General features: G+C 39.7%; 2 protein-coding genes across 23 annotated transcripts in view; one reads left to right on the top strand and one right to left on the bottom strand.

The window, feature by feature from the left end:
- EIF4G3 (eukaryotic translation initiation factor 4 gamma 3) overlaps nt 1-12,790 on the top strand; it is a 353,942-nt gene that overhangs the window by 339,560 nt on the left and 1,592 nt on the right. For all 22 annotated transcript variants that reach the window (XM_053577412.1, XM_053577414.1, XM_053577409.1 and 19 more), the window contains 3 exons: nt 4,936-5,079; nt 6,726-6,807; nt 10,657-10,803. In XM_053577412.1, the coding sequence (XP_053433387.1) occupies nt 4,936-5,079; nt 6,726-6,807; nt 10,657-10,803 (373 nt within the window). The remainder of the gene's footprint in view (nt 1-4,935; nt 5,080-6,725; nt 6,808-10,656; nt 10,804-12,790) is intronic.
- On the bottom strand, nt 1,912-2,345 carry LOC128575427 (glutaredoxin-like protein C5orf63). Its single transcript, XM_053577113.1, has 2 exons — nt 2,203-2,345; nt 1,912-2,125 (listed from the first exon to the last, which is right to left on the bottom strand). Exon 2 carries the CDS (start codon nt 2,116-2,118, stop codon nt 1,912-1,914), a length of 207 nt encoding a protein of 68 aa, XP_053433088.1. The 5' UTR covers nt 2,119-2,125; nt 2,203-2,345.

Raw genomic sequence — 12,790 nt, 5'->3', positions numbered from 1 at the left:
ACAAAATTTTACAAAAGCAAGCAACATGTAGAAAATATTTTGTGAATATGTAGAAGTGGCCAACATTGGAGAATATTTTGTAAATATTTTGTGAAATTTTGCAATGAATGCTTTGTAAATAAAGGTATGTTTAGCTAGTTTCTCATTTTTGCTATAACTATATGGCTACTTTATAGGTAGTTTTGGGAACACCTTATACAATGAAACTGTCAAAAGACAAAGAAAAAATCCTGAAAGTGACAGAAGAATCAGTGGCTTCTCACAAGGGATTCTCAGTGGCATTAACAGCCAGTTTCTCGTGAAAAATCATGAAGTTCACAAGGATGATATATTGAAAGTGCTGAAATAAGTAACTATCAAATGATAATTCTGTACTGGCTAAATTTCCTTCAGAAGTAAGGACAGATTAAGATAGTTCCAGATTTTAAAAAAGCTAAGTGAGTTTGTTGCCAGCAGTAACACCTACCCTACAAGAAATTATAAAGGGAGTCCTTCAGGCTGAGGTTGTTCCCAGTAGTAAACATACCCTACAAAAGGCTGAATCAAAAGGACTAGACAGTAGCCTGAAGCCACATGAATAAATAAATATCTCTGGTAAAGCTGATTACAGAGGTAGTAAAAAATAGTGTTATTATGATTTGGGTTTATATCTTATCTTTTTGTTTCCTGTACAATTTAAAAGACATTCATAAAGTAACAATTGGCCACCTCTTTGTAAAATTATAAAACCTATATTAATATGTGAACCCTGTATGAAGATATTTTTTATGATAGTAACAATAGAAAGGTGGTTCCTCATATAATTATCATATGACTTTATAATTTCACTTCTAGGTATATATCTGAGAGAAATGAAAATGTGGCAGCCTGATTTGAAGTCAATTAAGTCTGGATTCAGATTTCAGTTTTCTGTTACTTAATGTGTGACTTTAAGCAAACAACTTATCTGAGCCTCAGATTCCTCACCTATAAAATGCTAATGATACTTACCTTGTAGAATTTTTGTTGGGATTAAATGAGATAATGTTTAAAAGATACTGAGCTCAGGAAGGTACTCAATAAATTACAGACATTGTTATTAATAAAAATGTTTAGAGGGCACTTGGAAGAATTAAGTTCCAAAACACTTGGCCTTCTATATCCTGACTTTCAGCTTTCTTCTAAAATAGTTGGTTTCATGCTCTTCTTCTGGGAATGCTGGAGCATTCTGCCACAGGTAGTGAACTCATCCATAAATTCAAAGCCTAGACTTCTGAGTATCAAGAGGATTAGATAACTTGTATATAAACAGAGGGGTTCTCAAAAACAACTATTTCTTTACAGTGATCAATATAAACTTCACAACTCACTGCTGACTCCTTTGGCTTCCATTTTCAAATGTTTATGTCATATTTTATTTTATTAGTCTTTTTTTTTTTTTTTGAGACAGAGCCTCAAGCTGTCACCCTGGGTAGAGTGTTATGGCATCACAGCTCACAGCAACCTCCAACTCCTGGGCTCAAGCGATTCTCCTGCCTCTGCCTCCCAAGTAGCTGGGACTACAGGCGCCCGCCACAACGCCTGGCTATTTTTCGGTGGCAACTGTCGTTGTTCGGTGGGCCCGGGCTGGATTCAAACCCGCCAGCTCAGGTGTATGTGGCTGGCGCCTTAGCCACTTGAGCCACAGGCGCCGAGCCATATATTTTATTTTATTAATGAATAGCATACATTATTTTGTTATTATTAATTGCTCTCAGACCTTAAATTATTTCTGTAGGTTTGGGCAGGTTAAACAAATATTCTATGTAGGTATTCTAACATCTTGGGGCATTAGAATTAATTTGGGAAATTTTTTTTTTTTAAATTAAAAATCATTTAATCTCTTTTCCTAAAGAAAAGATCCAGGCAGATACTTTATACCACATAGAATATTCATTCATATACATAGAAGCCACGCCGCGTTGTTACCCTGTTTTTGTAAGGCTCCAGTGCTTCCTTGGCTTCCTCACAAAGGGGGCATGGATCCTTTGTGAATAAGGTCAGCATGGGCAGAGTTGTTTTAGAGGCCGAGAAATTTTTCAAGAAGAGTCCAAAGGAGGATTTGACAAGTTCCATGCTATTTCTTTGAAACCAGAGCATCTTAATTCTGAACCAGATGGTTTCTCGCCTTCGATATAAACTTCATTCTATTCTAGCTGGCTTTTGGCTTCCTCTGATGTACACGCTCTCGCGCGCGCAATTCACAACCTCCCCGCGGTGGTCCTGGATTTATAGCTCTCGGGTTAATTAAATTTCCTCCAAGGACACTCGAAATTGGCAGCGTGTGGCACAGCGAAGGGCCCGCGGGACCCCTCGCACGGCCTCGGCGCCGCCCACCTAATTTGGGAAATTTTTTTTGAAAATTTGGGAAATGTTTTACAGTTATGAAAAATTTATTGCTCACACCTCTTGGAGGTGGGACACAATTATAAGAGGGACTTAAGTGTAACCTGGTTCTCTGTACCCTTAATGAATCCTCAACAATATATATATATATATATATATATATAAAAAGGAGTGCCTTAGATTTTGTAGAAAAGTGGTGTAAAGTCAAATGTGAAAGGTGAAAATGTATGATAGAGAGCACTTGAGACAGTGAGAACTTCAGCAAAAGAAATGTGCTCAAAAGTAGTGAAGACGATTGCTCCATAGAGTCAATGTGACCCTTAGAGCCAGTCCTGCAAATTAATACGGCTCCTGCAGAAGCAAGCTGATATCGAGACCCCAAATTAAAATATATATGGAGTCTCAAATGTGGGGAACTAGAGAGGATACCAGGGAGGAAAGGGGAGGTCTAGGAGAACAGAGGTCTTCTCAAGGAGACCCCAAGGATACACCTGCAGGGTCCTCCCCATGGTGACTCAGCGCTTAGGAAATTGTAGAAAGTTAACTTCCTGGGACCTGGAAATTTGTAGGTGCATGAGGGCTGGAACATCTTCTCCCACTTGATTCAAACTGACCAATGAGAAAAGTACCCATGGGTTGGAACTTTCTGACTGGAGATAAAAAGGAAAAGACCAAGGCTGAGGCAAGAGAATCGCCTAAGCCCAGGAGTTGGAGGTTGCTGTGAGCTGTGATGCACTCTACCAAGGGCAATAAAGTGAAACTCTTTTTTTTTTTTTTTTTTAAAAAGGGGAAAGACCAAGCCAGTTGGGGAGCATGGCCATTTTGAGATTTTTAGATTTGCTATAGCTCTGCCGGCTGAATAAAGCTTTATCCTCTTTAAAAATAAATAAATGAATAAAAATAACTGTATAATGATTTCAAAAAATTGATTGCTTCTGCTTAAAAGACCTTATAGCCTTGGTGTACTTTTTCGTGTATATTGGGGCAGAGGGGAGAAGATGTATAATTTACCAACACTGAAGTATAAAAGTTGTTTGCAATATTAAACCATGTTTCTAAAACCTTATGGCAAAATATTTAAAGATGGTTCATAAGTGGTAGGAAAAAAAATTAAGGGGAAAAAACACAGAATTTAAGATAGTAGGTTTTACTTTGTAGATTGTGGGTAGGTTATCATAGGATTATACCAGAGTTTTTGAATAAAATTTTATGTGAATAATCTTTAATATTATAGTCTCTGCGGTATTTGTATAGTGAATTGCATAAAGCAAGACATACATAGATCCCTCATTGCCTTATACCCTTAAAAATTACCAATAATTTTTATTACAGATTTTTTGGCTATCTATCTAGGTGTTTAGATTTATAACATCATTTCTTGCATTTCGGGGTCCCTTCGTGGACGCCACTTACCAGGCCGGAGACTGCTTGGTCTCGGACCCCAGCCTGTCTAGCTGTGTTCCGGAAGTGAACCTTGCTCAGGAACAATTGCTCTTAGGTGCCTGAGGGCTATTTACTTTAGCCGAAGCTAGAGAAAGAGAGAGTAAAACAGTCTTAGAAAGACAGAGCTTAGTGATCTTCAGCAGAGAGACACCAAGCAGAGTAAACGGTCCGTGATAGAATGTGCATGCTCCTGACTGCCTTCTCCAGCCTAATTAAGGCTGAACACCTCATAATACCACAGAGACTGCCAGTTCACTAATGCTCTCATCTCAGGAACTCTGTCATGCTTGTTAGGAGAGCTAAATTCCTCTCCATGCCCTTTTCACCAAGGTGTTCTATTATTAAGCTATACAGTTATTTCTTGTAACTCTCACTCCTCCTAGCCATAGGCTATACGGGCTGCTACACTTGCACTTGGATTCAGAAGGATCAGGAGGTATTTGAAGGACTTACCAAAGGGGAAACAATAGAGTTTTGACAGCCTATGTGCTGATACTATATTAAAGCAATGTATTACAGAAAGGTAGTTAAGTTGTACCCTGTCAGTGCTAAGAGCAAGATTGGAACTCAAAATGATTTGGAGGTAAGCATAACCAGAGAGATATGTGTATGAGGTTTGTTATTTTGCAAGATACACAGTTTGGGAAGTTGGAAAAATATTTAAAACAGGCTGGGTGTGGTGACTCACACCTGTAATCCCAGCAACTCTGCAGGCTGAGGCAGGAGTATCTCTTGAGGCTAGGAGTTCCATACAAACCTAGGCAACATAGCAGACCTTGTCTCTACTGGAAAATAATAATAATAAGCTAGGCATGGTGTATGCCTGTAGTCCCAGCTGCTTGGGAGGGTGAGGCAAGAGGATTGCTTGAGGCCTGGAGTTTGAGGTTGCTGTGAGCTGTGGTCACACCACTGCAGTCCAGCCTGTTTTCAACGAAGAAAAAGACAAAACAAACAACCAAAAATATTCAGAAAGATAATGGAATGACAGCCTATCAAAAATCTAAACCTAAAATAGCTTCTACTAATCATTTCAGTTGTAACATAGAAAATATAACCCATGACTTTATTTCCTCTCAGGGCTATAATAATAGTGAATAATGCTAATATGTTTCACATTTTATGTTTCAGAAGTTGGACTTCATAGAGTCTGACAGTTCCTATTCTGAAGCACTTTCAAAGAAAGAACTCTCTGCCGAAGAGCTGTATAGGCGACTCGAGAAACTCATTATCGAGGACAAAGCAAATGATGAACAGATCTTTGACTGGGTAGAGGTATAAAGACCTTTATCACCTTCTCTGATATCTCTGCAGGAAAGATTCTTGTTGCAGCCTCTTAATTCACAGACCTATCCTTTCACTTCATGAGTTTTTAACCTTAACGAAGTTAGTTTGGTTTTTTGTTTGTTTGAGACAGAGTCTCAAGCTATCGCCCTATGCAGTTTTGGCTGGGGCTGGGCTTGAACCTACCACCCCAGGTGTATGGGGCTGGCTCCCTACTCCTTGAGCCACAGGCACCGAGCCGAAGTTAGTTTTTAATGCATTTTTTCTTCCCATCTTTAGAAAAGAGTAACCATCTTCTTAGTACATGCAGGGTTTGTTTTAGGCCATACTTGAGATTCACTTCTATTTCTCATTAAAACTAATATGAAAAAGTAGAATCGGTACATGTAAAAAAAGTTGCTTACTACTGAGAAAATAGTACTTAAAATGCAGTAGTGGTGTAGTTCTTTTATTTTTTTATTTCTTTTGTTTTTATAGAGACATAATCTCACTTTATGGCCCTCGGTAGAGTGCCGTGGCCTCACACAGCTCACAGCAACCTCCAACTCCTGGGCTTAAGGCGATTCTCTTGCCTCAGCCTCCCGAGTAGCTGGGACTACAGGCGCCCGCCACAACGCCCGGCTACTTTTTTGGTTGCAGTTTGGCCGGGGCCGGGTTTGAACCTGCCACCCTCAGTATATGGGGCCGGCGCCTTACCGACTGAGCCACAGGCGCCGCCCTATTTTTTTATTTCTTTGAAAAAGAGTCTCTTGTCACCCTGGGTAGAGTGCTATGGCATCATAGCTCACAGCAACCTCAGACTCTTGGGCTCAAGTGGTCCTCTTGCCTTAGCCCCCTGAGTAGCTAGGACTAGAGGCACCTACCACAAAAAGCTAGTTTTTTTTTTTTTATTTTTATTAGAGATGTGTTCTTGCTTTTGCTTGGGCTGGTCTTGAACGCCAGGCAGTATACCTGCCTTGGCCTCCCAGGGTGCTAGGGTTACAAGTGTGAGCCAGGTGTAGTTCTTTTAAATTTATAGTCTTAGAGCTGGGTGAGGTAGCTCACACCTATAATCCTAGCACTCTGGGAGGCTGAAGTGGGTGGCTTGAGCTCAGGAGTTTGAGATCAGCCTGAGACCCTGTCTCTACTAAAACTAGGAAGATTAGCTGTGCATTGTGACGAGCACCTGTAGTCCCAGCTACTAAGGAGGCTGAGGCAGGAGGATCACTTCAACTCAGGAGTTTGAGGTTGCTGTGCGGTCAGATGATGCCATGGCACTCTATCCTGGACAAGAGAGTGAGACTCTGTCTCAAAAAACCAAATTTATAGTCTTGGATAGATTATTTGTTGAGGAATAAAAATATGGTTGAAGTGGTAGTTCCTAGATGTACATTGTACATAACCCTGTGTAACTGAGTAGAGGATAGGCATTGGTAAGCTCCCCGAAAACTAAATACTGCTACTTAGAGAACATATTCACATAAAACTGGCAGTTGTCAAATTATTTCAATGAGTTAGATGTTGAAATTTTACAATAATGTGCAAAAATATGACTCCGACTCCATCTCCCTTGTGTGCCAGGTCAGCCTGGTTTGGGGAAAACAATTTCTGTGATATGCAAAGATATCTTTAACTATTCCATTTCTTTTTGACTTCAGGCTAATCTAGATGAAAGCCAGATGAGTTCACCTACATTCCTTAGAGCTTTAATGACAGCTGTTTGCAAAGCAGCTATTATAGGTAAGTGATATTTTTTTTTTTTATTAAATCATAGCTGTGTACAATAATGCACAGCTGAAGGCAGCTATTAACATCTGAAATCCCTATTATGTCAGCTACTGATTATATGGCCTGAATTTATATTGTCTTCAAACATGCTCTGTATAGCTCAGTTTTATGTGTAAATGGGTACCATTTCTGCATATGGTGTCTGCCGGTCTCAAGCATGGGGACAAGTAGATGTTCTACCTGCAGAAAATCCAGGTCTGAGCTGCTACTATCTGCCTAGTGTTCTGCAGTTTGGCAGAAGGTTACTGTACACTCCTTGTTTTTTGTTTGCTTGTTTTTTAATATGTTGCCTGTAGCTTTTTCTTTACTTTTTTTTAAATTATTTTTTATTAAATCATAACTTTATACATTGATGCATTTATGGGGTTCAGGGTACTGCTTCAATATACAATGTGAAATTTTACATTGACCTAAGTAACACATCCATCACAGTTATACTCATTTGTTAATAGTTTTGAAATGTACCATTGCATCATACACATTAGGTGAGGTCCCCCCAAATACCCTCAGGCTGAAGCAGAGCAGCGGACAGGTGGTGGTGAAGGCCTTTTTTAACATTCATGGCCTTCTCCTCCTTCCATTCATGCATTATAATGCATGAGTCGAATGTTCTTAACCTAATATCACTGGAGTGTTAATCTCATCCAAAGGTCATTTAATATAAATACAAATATGAAGAAAGAAAATGCCAAAAGTTTTCTCCCTCATTTTGTTGACTTTATTTTATATGATTATGTAAGACAATTTTATTGAATGTTTATGAAGACGGATAAGATTAGGATTAGGAAAACTGCCCTAAATATTTCAAGCTACACGCAGTATTTAACAATACTTAATGAAAACATTTACTTAGCCTCTGATAGAAATCCACATTTCTCTTATTGACATGAGGAAGAAAAACATCTGTCAGCTCAAAAGTTGTATCAGAATTTCAGATCTCTCTTTATAATTTTAGAATATAGCTTCCTGCCAGTGAGTTTAGCTTCAGAATTGTAATTTAAGATTTTCAGTGAATTATTTTTCAAGGTTAGTTCCTTAATGAGATAAATAAGCTAATTAAAACATTCTCATACATTTTTGAAGATCATTTCCATAGAACCATGAAAGTTTGGTATTTTAAAATCAAAGTTGAGGGCGGCACCTGTGGCTCAGTGAGTAGAGCGCCGGCCCCATATGCCGAGGGTGGTGGCTTCAAACCCAGCCCCGGCCAAACTGCAACAACAAAAAAATAGCCGGGCATTGTGGTGGGCGCCTGTAGTCCCAGCTGCTCGGGAGGCTGAGGCAAGAGAATCACATAAGCCCAAGAGCTGGAGGTTGCTGTGAGCCATGTGACGCCACGGCACTCTACCGAGGGCAGTAAAGTGAGACTCTTTCTCTACCAAAAAAAAAAAAAAAAAATCAAAGTTGAGGGGCAGCACCTGTGGCTCAAAGGAGTAAGGCACCGGCCCCATGTACTGGAACTGGTGGGTTCAAATCTGGCCCCAGCCAAAAACTGCGAAATAAATAAAATAAAAGTTAAAAAGTACAAAAGCTGCTTTTCTCTTCTCTTTCTCTTTTCTTTTCTTTTTTTATTCACTTGTCACCCTCAGTAGAGTGCGATGGCGTCACAGCTCACAGCAACCTCAAACTCTTCAGCTCAAGTGATTCTCTTGCCTCAGCCTCTCTAGTAGTTGGGACTACAGGTGCCAGCCACAATGCCTACTGTTTTTATTTTGGTTTTGTTTGTTTGTTTGTTTGTTTAGCAGGCCCTGGCGGAGTTTGAATCCACCAGCCCCAGAGCAAGTGGTTGGTTCCCTAACCACTGAACTACAGGCGTCCTCTCTTTTTCTTTCTTTTTTTTTTTTTTTTTTGTAGAGACAGAGTCTCACTTTATGGCCCTCAGTAGAGTGCCGTGGCCTCACACAGCTCACAGCAACCTCCAACTCCTGGGCTCAAGCGATTCTCTTGCCTCAGCCTCCCGAGTAGCTGGGACTACAGGCGTCCGCCATATAGCCCGGCTATTTTTTGGTTGCAGTTCAGCTGGGGCCGGGTTTGAACCCCCCACCCTCGGTATATGGGGCCGGCGCCTTACTGACTGAGCCACAGGCGCCGCCCCTCTTTTTCTTTCTTTCTGAGAGCTTCTGTGACTGCAGGCTAGAGTGCCCTGGTGGCACCCTTGCTCATAGCAACCTCAAACTCCTGGGTTCAAGCAGTTATCTGTCTTGGCCTCCCAGAGTGCTAGGATTACAGGTATCAGCCACCACACCTGGCCCAAAAAGATGCTTTTAAAAATACAATGTGTCCCAGTGATAACTTAAAGGAAATAGAAAACCTTTTGCTTTTTGGCACTGAGGATGCTGTGAGCCCTTTTTTAATCACTTCTTTTCCACAAAAGGCAGAGACTAGGTATATTATTTGCCAATGTCAAAATTAGTCCTTATCCTCCTAGTAAAAGTAAAATTGTTCTAATTCTTTTACTCTCCTGAAAAGATTTGTGTTACTATCACTTTAATTTTCTTTCACTATGCCTAGGCGATTCTTGCCTCAGCCTCCTGAGTAGCTGGGACTACAGGCACCTGCCACAACGCCCGTCTATTTTTTTGTTGCAGTTTGGCCCGGGGCCGGGTTTGAACCCACCACCCTCAGTATATGGGGCCGGCGCCCTACTCACTGAGCCACAGGTGCTGCCCCACTATGTTGCTTTTTAAAATGTATATTATTTTTGAATGGTCAATTCTAATTGTATGCATTTAAGGGATACATTGTGATGTTTTGAAATATGTATACAATGTGGAATGGTTAAATCAGACTAACAGCAATCACGTTACTTTCCCATTTTTTTATAGTGAGACATTTGGTTAATGTTGGTTTTGTCCTAAAACCACTGGCACTGTTTCATTATAATTAAAGGACAGGCTCGGCACCCATAGCTCAGTGGTTAGGGCACCGGCCACAAGCACCCGGACTGGCAGGTTCGAATCCAGCCGGGGCCTGCTAAGTTGGAACAGTGACGACAACAACAAAAAAATAGCCAGGCATGGTAGTGGGCGCCTGTAGTCCTAGCTATTTGGGAGGCTAAGGCAAGAAGAATTGCTTAAGCTCAAGAGTTTGAGGTTGCTGTCAGGTATGATGCCACAGCCCTCTATCCAGGGCAACAAAGTGAGACTCTGTCTCCAAAAAAAAAAAAAGAAAGAAAGAAAGAGAGAGAGAGAGAAAGAAAGAAAATTAAAAGACAAATAATTGGATGTACTACTTGCAAGGGGAAACCAGCATTCAGAATACATCCCCCCCACCACCACCACCACCTGTTTTTTAATATTTCTGAGAGAATGTGCCATTAAAATTTTGAGAAAATTTTGTGTTTGAGAATCTTTACCTGTACTCTTATGCTGCCTCTTGCCTTGCATGGTCAAATTGGTCTTACTCAGAAAATTGAAAATGGGGCTTGGTGCTGTGGCTCTCACCTATAATCCTAGCACTCAAGGAGACTGAGGAGGTGGGAGGATCACATGAGCTCAGTAATTTAAGACCAGTGTGAGCAAGAAAGAGCAAGATCCCATCTCTACTAAAAATAGATAAAAAATAGATGTTTTAGCAGGTGCTTGTAGTCCCAGCTACTTGGGAGGCTGAGGCTGGAGGATTGCTTAGATCCAAGAGTTTGAGGTTGCTGTGAGGTAGGCTGATGCCACAGCACTCTAACCAGGGCAGCAGAGTGAGACTCTGTCTCCAAACCAAAATAATTAATAAAAAAAAAGGAAAAGAAAATAGTTCTCTGTGTTAAAAACCTTTAAATGCAATGCCTGATTTTTTTGTTACTTCTAGCTGACTGTTCTACCTTCAGAGTGGACACTGCTGTTATCAAGCAGAGAGTGCCGATCTTACTCAAGTACCTAGACTCAGATACAGAGAAGGAACTACAAGCACTTTATGCACTACAAGCGTCAGTAGTAAAACTTGATCAACCTGCCAGTAAGTTTATCTCATGTTACAATTAATGTAACCAATGGGTAAGCTTTATCTAGCCAAGACTTCAGAGATGATTTGGACTTTTAAAGATTGGACAATAGAGATTGGGCAAGGTGGCTCACGCCTGTAATCCCAGCACTCTGGGGGGCCGAGGTGGGTGGATTGCTAGCGTTCAGGAGTTCAAGACCAGCCTGAGCAAAAGAGAGACCCTGTCCCTACTAAAAATAGAAAAACTATTTGGAGGTTGCTGTGAGCTATGATGTCACTGCACTCTACCCAGGGCAACAGCCTGAGAATCTGTCTCACAAAAAAAAAAAAAAGATTGGTCAATAGAAGAGTCATTAGTAACAAAAACTCAGATAACCAACAATTTTAATAAATCTGAATTTGTTAACTGGGCATGTGGCTAATGTCTATAGCTCACAGCTGTAATCCTAGCACTCTGGGAGGCCAAAGTGAGTGGATTGCTTGAGCGTAGGAGTTTGAGATCTGCCTGAGACCCTCTCTCTACTAAGACTAGGAAGATTAGCTGGGCATTGTGACGAGCACCTGTAGTCCCAGCTACTCGGGAGCCTGAGGCAGGAAGATCACTTGAACCCAGGAGTTTGAGGTTGCAGTTAGCTGTGATCATGCCACTGCCCTCATGCTTGGGCAACAAAGCAAGACAATGTCAGAAAAAAAAACAAAAAAAAAAACCCTAAATTTGTTATATACTTGTGTGAGAAAATAACAACATGAAAAGTAGTTTATGTTAGATAGAACTTTAATTCTCAATCTAAGACAGGCCTAATAAAATTTTCTGCAATGATGGAAATATATCTATACCATCCAATAGGGTAACCATGTGGCAGTTTTTCACTTAAATGTGGCTATTGTGACTGAGAAACTGAATTTTTCATTTTATTTAAATTTAAGTGGCCATATTGTACAGTGAAGGTTGAGGGTATGAAGGTGGTTTAAAGTAGTCTTAGAGATGATACTCTTCAGGATCTTTAGAACACCTAATAAAGACCTTATGTATAGTATATTTATCATGGTGTATTATTTACTAAGGCATTTTAGAATAGTTTTTGGTTAAGAGTTATGATTATTTCTTGGCTAACCTTACAAATAAGGCAACCTGCCCACTCAAGTTTAGTGATATAAATTAATGAATTCTGTTAAGTCTTGAAAATTTAGTTGAAATTTGTGAAAATTTTAGAGAAACCACTGAAGTAGTTCTTTGACATTTCTTTAGGTTTTGGCTTCTGCAAAGTTTTCCTCCTTTCCGAGTGCTGCTATATCCCTCTGGAAGATATAAGGGAAAAGATTGAAACTGATTTTCCTCAGAGTATAATTCAATAGACACCTAGGTCTGAATCAGAGAATTTAATCGATTTTCTTTTCTTTATCTCAAGATCTTTGAAAGGTCATTCAACATTATGGCTTCTTCTTTTCTATTATAGGAAGAAGACATGTAACTTTTCAAATTGCTGGTTAAGGGATCTAATGAAATGCCATATGCTCAGCCAAAGTATCTCCCCAAATTATCAGCTTCAGTAATTACTGGAGAAATAATTTAATTCTAGATTTACCAGAATCCTGGCCACTTGGTCACATTTGTAGACCAACTGAGGTTTAAGGAATGAAAAGTAATTTCAATATTAGCTTGACTAATATAATTACACAAATCTAAGAAAAGTTATAGTATGATTCATTCTAAACTTAGTGTTATTTGCATTTATTTATTCTACTGCGTCCTCCATTAATATGAATGGACAGAGAGCTGACTAAAAATGAATTTATGATCCTGTAATGAAGGAATTATTTATATACATAATATGTATATTACATGTAATGTATATATAACCATCTTATCTTTTTCTCTTTTCAAGAATATAAGCAAAGTTTCCGCTGTGAGAGTAAAACAGAGAATTAGAAAACTACTCAGAAAACTTGGACATTTAAAACAACAAATAATAGCTATACTTTCACTGGATAAAATGCAGAC

The sequence above is a fragment of the Nycticebus coucang genome, chromosome 22, assembly GCF_027406575.1.
Source record: "Nycticebus coucang isolate mNycCou1 chromosome 22, mNycCou1.pri, whole genome shotgun sequence".
Taxonomy (NCBI): Eukaryota; Metazoa; Chordata; class Mammalia; order Primates; family Lorisidae; genus Nycticebus; species Nycticebus coucang.
This window is presented reverse-complemented; position numbering and strand designations above follow the sequence as displayed.

What these genes read in the sequence shown, in the direction of transcription:
- LOC128575427 (XM_053577113.1), bottom strand. Translation starts at nt 2,118, where the DNA reads ATGCTCTGGTTTCAAAGAAATAGCATGGAACTTGTCAAATCCTCCTTT.